This window comes from Brachycentrus maculatus, unplaced genomic scaffold (genome assembly GCF_059751285.1).
Source record: "Brachycentrus maculatus isolate JH-2025_06_01 unplaced genomic scaffold, ASM5975128v1 h1tg000105l, whole genome shotgun sequence".
NCBI classification, from domain to species: Eukaryota; Metazoa; Arthropoda; class Insecta; order Trichoptera; family Brachycentridae; genus Brachycentrus; species Brachycentrus maculatus.
In genome coordinates this window covers 365,175-371,174 of record NW_028280859.1, presented here as the reverse complement: position 1 = coordinate 371,174, position 6,000 = coordinate 365,175, and the positions used below count along the sequence as shown (strand labels likewise).

At 26.3% G+C, this 6,000-nt stretch overlaps 1 protein-coding gene across 1 annotated transcript in view; it reads right to left on the bottom strand.

Annotated features, from left to right (window-relative positions):
* Positions 1-1,060: 1,060 nt before the first annotated feature.
* The window catches only part of LOC148310100 (lachesin-like), a 212,055-nt gene continuing 207,115 nt past the window's right edge, over positions 1,061-6,000 (bottom strand). Inside the window, exons 8-10 of the mRNA XM_088258947.1 lie at positions 5,488-5,636; positions 3,247-3,309; positions 1,061-1,291 (exon numbers count right to left, since the gene is read on the bottom strand). Of these exons, the coding sequence (XP_088115073.1) occupies positions 1,158-1,291; positions 3,247-3,309; positions 5,488-5,636 (346 nt within the window). The 3' untranslated portion in view covers positions 1,061-1,157. The remainder of the gene's footprint in view (positions 1,292-3,246; positions 3,310-5,487; positions 5,637-6,000) is intronic.

Below are 6,000 nucleotides of genomic sequence, written 5' to 3'. Positions count from 1 at the left end.
AAAGGTTTGACGTAGTCACCATATGATAATTAAATAAATTGAACCTTCAGTTTCTAGTATTTAAAAAATATATACATTAATATAAAGTAAATTATATGTTTAATGGGGCAAAACTTACCCTGGTAAACAAAAATGTATGTAAAACTTAAGATAAATCATTTAATGCATTTATATATCATATGAAACGATCTTCTAACATTTAGACACGTATGTAATATACATGTCGCCTTATTATTTTATTCATCAATCTGTTGATGAATTGTAGGAACCTCAATAGGTTGATGAATAAATTGAATACCCCTCATATTACATATGCCATAATTTCTGATTAAAAATTACACATACATTTGTACGACAAAGTAGTGTAGTGGTAAGCAAATATAGCTGTAACACATGTTATACAGGATATGAATCCCAGAAAATAATAATAAAATTAGTAAGTCCAGGTATGTTTTCTTCAATAGCCAAATAGTCCATAATTTAAAAACAGAGTCTTGATATTTTTAAGATTAGTATATGTTGATAGATAGTATAAATGTTGCTTAAAAATAATAAAAGTCATAAAGATTATAAAAAAAGAAAAGTTCTCTTCCCGATGAAAAAAAAACTACATAAAAACGTTTAAAACCCTCTATTTTAGAGGTCTTTATGTATGTGGAAGAAAAATGATAGAGAGGAATGGTATAAAATACACATCATAGTACTCAGATCAATTGAAAACCGACTTTCGGGATTCAAACCCGAAACATCAGATTCGCAGTTGAGGATCTTTGTACTTAACCGCAACACAGTGCATGGCTGTTGAACGTTTACTGCTTATTTAAGTAGTACAGTACAGATTGGATACCGGAAGGTGTAGATTGAAGTTGAAAAGTAATTAACATATTTAATATAAATTTTGATCGACAGTATTAAATGTAAACCTATTTTATCCTAATTCATAAACATGATCATAAATCGTTTTGTTTTAACCATTAGTTTAAAAATATTAAGTTTAGTTTACGCTTCATGTACACAATTATATAACAAAAGAGTTTTATCGCTTTCCAAGAAAATACTCGATATCCTAGATTATATTAAAATTATCAACGTTGGATAATTTTATGTTGAATGATAATTTTTAATATTTAAAAAATCTAGTACACGCTTGAAGATGGTCATCTACAGATGAAAATTAGGAAAATGTAAATAGACGAGAGCAGGAAATGTAGAGGAGTCCTTCTTGATGCTGAATTACTGTCAGAAAGGTCCTTTGAGCGAGAATTGTGTCCTCGGGCAGCTTCTGCAAGACCTGGTAAAAAATACATTTTTTAAAAATAAAGCTATCCAAGCATTAACATAAACAATGCGTGTCGTGTTTAAAAAAATATATATATTACATATTATTGAGTAATTTTGTTTTTAAGATATTGAACTTCAAAACTGAATACTTGAAATACATGGACTTGTTTATTTGACGAATATTTTATTATTACAAATTATTTTAGTTTTTACTACCAATTTATATGAAATTAATTCAAAAACACATTTTGTGTTTGAAATCACTGTTTTTTGTGTAAAACATATCGCTCAGTCCTTTCAAGAACGTCATAAATCAAAAATCGAAAATTTTCAATTGTGCATGTTTTCGGAATGCCCAGAAAATGTACTATATCCCAGCAAAAGAGGCATATTTTTAACTTAATATTTACCCGCTACAGGGCAGTAAGTGTTGTTTTTGCATTTTGAAGAAAAGGTATTCTTTAATTATTTTTTTTAAATATACTAAATATTTTTCAAATGGAGAAAAAACATTCAGGTTTTACCTAAAAAGATCTGTTGCACAGTAAAAAGTTCAAAACGTGGCTTGATATTTGTTTTTAATAAATTGTATTATATTTTTGAACTTTAAAAACGTTTTCCTGCAAAATCAAGTTTTTTTTATTTGTGACGTTCTTGAAAGGAGTGAGCGATATATGATATATTAGTGTCTTTCTTTAATGAAGAAACAAAATTTGTATTTCTTTTCCGTTTGTTTTCAAACTGTCACTTTGTGTATTTTTGATGGGCAGAAAGCGATTTAGAAGTTATGTTAAGAACCTATTTATACTAAAGAGGGTTTAAAAAAAAATACAAAAAACATATTACACGTTTAATAGACATGAAAGAAAATATATATAATCAAAGAGGCATCTTGTTATGTCTTTTGTATAGCTTTGATAAAAATATTGCTACACTGTTGATATCGTCAGTTAGCAATGTTCCATGGTTTTCAAAAGACAAACGTTAAAAGATGTTTTCTGTGGTTATGTAACATGATTTTTTTAAATGTTGATTTAAGTCAGTTTACGCTTTAGAGTTCAAAATGTTGAGTCAAATATGTTGTTTGAATACATTACAACAAAAAAGTTTAAATAATAAAAAAGGTAATAGAAGTTAACTCTCATTAACAAAAAGGTTTCTGTGTTTTGTGGTAAATGGTTTACATTTAGAATTTACAGTAAACAAGTGTTTACAGAATAAACGAGATTTTGATTTTTGTTGTATATTTATTTTAATATGTAAATTATTATTATTATAAAATTCTGGCCTGGTATAAAAATCAATAAAACACGTATATTTTCAAATAAAAATACAAAACATAAAATTATTAAAATAAAGTTATTATAAGTCTTAATGTACTGAAAATAGCACACTTATAATAGATTGTATTTAACTAAAAAAAGGTGAATGTAATTGACTTTAAAATCGGTTTGAGTGAATAAAAGTAATAATAAAAAAGCAGTTTATTATTATTTTTTATCGACGGTTGACAATCATAAAGGCAATCAATATAATGACAATCATATATTTTCATAAGATGCATTTACACCCATGCAATATTTTAAAAATGGTAATTTATTATTATTTAATAATTAATTGCAATTAAATAATAGCAATACGTTTATGTACAATACGTTGAAGTTGATGACTACATTATAATGTTAAAGCGCTTCAAAGTTTTCCTTTTGTCGAGTTGAATTAATTGAGTAGGTTTTTATAAGCTACATACCGTGAATGCTGAGAGAATACCGCAATGAGAGTTAACGTACGTTAATGAAATGAAAACGATTTAGTTGCACCAAAGATTTCCTAATGAACTCAAATTTAAATATTTAAAGGAAGAAAATATATTAATTATAAAAGTTTAGTAAAAGTTTTATCTTAGTAAAATAACTTTTTGTCCTAAAGTGTATATAAATATAATAAAATCAGTGATAAACTCACCTCCGAAAATGTTGACATGATTATCGTTCGACCCGTGAGGAAGGTTCGGGTAAATTTTTATTTCTGCAATAAAAAAGTACAGAAATTATGATTGCTTTTAGTAACTTCTTATAATGCACTTGTGTACGTGTTACACTACATAACCACAATTAATTATACATCTATTATAAAAGCATGGTCTCCGCAGTGGTTTTTGTGATCATAAGTGATTTGCAGTGATTAAATCAAAGTGCAAAAAAGTGGTAAAGTCACATTACATTTAGTGCAAACAAAGATAATTGCATTCTAAAACATGAAATTCATAAAAAAAGTTTTTTTATTTATTTTCTCTGAATTACCACAAAAACTCTTTTTTTTTACAAAAAAACCGTTATTTTCAAAACTCACAAGTCGAATGATAATAATGTTAATTTATTACTTTGATATATACTACACACTACAATTAAGAATTATAAACAAAAAATATATGAATATTACTAATAAATCGTGACATTTTCAAAAACTTATTAAATTTGTATTAATGGTGAGACTCACATAATACATATGCATATAAATACATAAACATAAGGTAAAATAAATAAAATTTAAATTTTTCTTACATATGTATGTTTAACATCCAAAATGTTGGCTCTACTACTCGTATCCACTCAAAGTGTTTATATTTGGAAATTTTTAGAATATTTCATTTACGTATTTATTAAGTTCCCGTGAGGAGTTATGAGTACAGATTAGTTTTTTCTTGTGTATGAAAAACAAAAAGTAAAAAGAAAGATGTGGCTTATAAAATATATATGATAATAGTTGAACTTTATCTAATTTCTTCGAATTTCTTTCGTTGTTTTGTATGTTTAAATGAAATACATGTAAAACTTTTGTATTTATATCTAAAAACGCTTTGCAAGTGAAAATGAAATAAAAATTCAGTGCTCAGTCTAATATACGCAAATTAAGCAAAGTAATTGAAAATTTATAATGTAATAATAATAATAATAATAATAATAACAACTCTTTATTCCAGCTTGACTAATATACAGCACAATACAATGCGATGTGATATTAAACATTTAATTGCAAAAAACGTAATAAAAATATTAATAGTATGTAAATACGAATATTTTTGAGAATGAAAAGCGTGCAACAGTATTCACACAACATATGTAAAAATCATAGCCGTCATAAAACGAGTATAATACTAGAAAATCTGTCTGAAATTTTACTCTTATTTATATTAAGATTATATATTGCTTCACATTTATTAATATTTTACTACAACATTTGAATATTATCACATTCTTTGAATAAAATTTCAAGTGTTTCGTCCGGGATTAGGAATAATTTAGTACGATGTTTTGTGAACAGTCTAATATTATAAAAAGATTATTCATAAATCCGGTAATCATAAGTTGTGTAAATTTCTATGCTTGGTATTTGTTAAAAAAGGAAGCCTTCAAAACGAACAAAAGATACACTTTAGAAAAAATGGTAGGTCCTTTGGGTAAAAAAAGGTAAGCCTTAAGTTAACCTTAAGAATCAACAAAAGAAAGCCGATTTTTTTTTGTTTACACACATCATGGAGTTTCTATATTAAGAATAACTTTGATCATTTATAAATATACAAACTAAAAAAAAAATCTCTAAAAACCTATGGATAATAAAGTTGTTGTTTTCTTTCGATTATAATTTTTCAAGATAAATGTATTTTTTGTCAACAATGTACCCATTAAAAAAAACTGTCTCTTGTGCTTGGAGAGAGATTTCATATTATATGAATATTCAAATATTCATTTTCTTAAAACAATTTAATCTCATTAGTATTAATTATTGTTTTGATAAAGTACTTCTAAATAATATTTTAAACAACTTCTAAATAATAAACTTCTTTTATTTAACATACAGAGTTATGAAAACTAAGGAAAATATCATATATTTGAATTTTTTCAAAAATTTTGTAAGCGTGATTGAAAAGACAAAAAATGGGGATTTACTGCATTATTTCAATTATTGAATGAAGATTCATCGATAAAAACGTAAAAAAAGTAGCGTAAACAATATATTTAATAACTATTTTAAGAAAAATGGATTACCTTTTTTTTTACAAACTCTAATATTATAGTATACGAATAAGCAACAGGAAAGCAAGCAAAAATCGAATAAAAAGTACTAGTAGGCTCGTAAAAATATAAGATAAAAAAGCAAATAATTGGGAATAATATCCGAGTGAAATAATAAAAAGGTTATTACCGTAAAGGCGAAGAGTCCCCTCAGATTTCCCAAGGGAGTTAGTCGACACACAGTTATATGTGCCAATGTCAGATCTCGAGAACTTTTTGATGACGAGCCACATGAACACTTTGTATGATGATCTTTCTTCTTTGATGGAATATTTAGGCCTGAAACAAAGAAAACCCTTTAAACAAAACGGATGGTTGGATTTACAATAATCATATTCTGTTTCTTATTTCATTTTCCTGTTCTTGATGATACCATCTCACTCGTTTAAACGCACAACTCGGGATGGAATATTTAGAAAGCAAAATAGTATTTGGGACCAAATCAAATTAGCGCCTTACAAAATCTTACAAACTATTAGTTAAACCAAACATTTCATATAAAGAAACACTCTCCTTATCATCCATTGTTAACTTTGTGTAATACCACTTTTATAAACACATATTCGTTACTACCTGTTTCGGAAAATCATTCCTGCATCAGGTCATTAGAATAAAATTATAACGATGATAGGATAATAAGGAG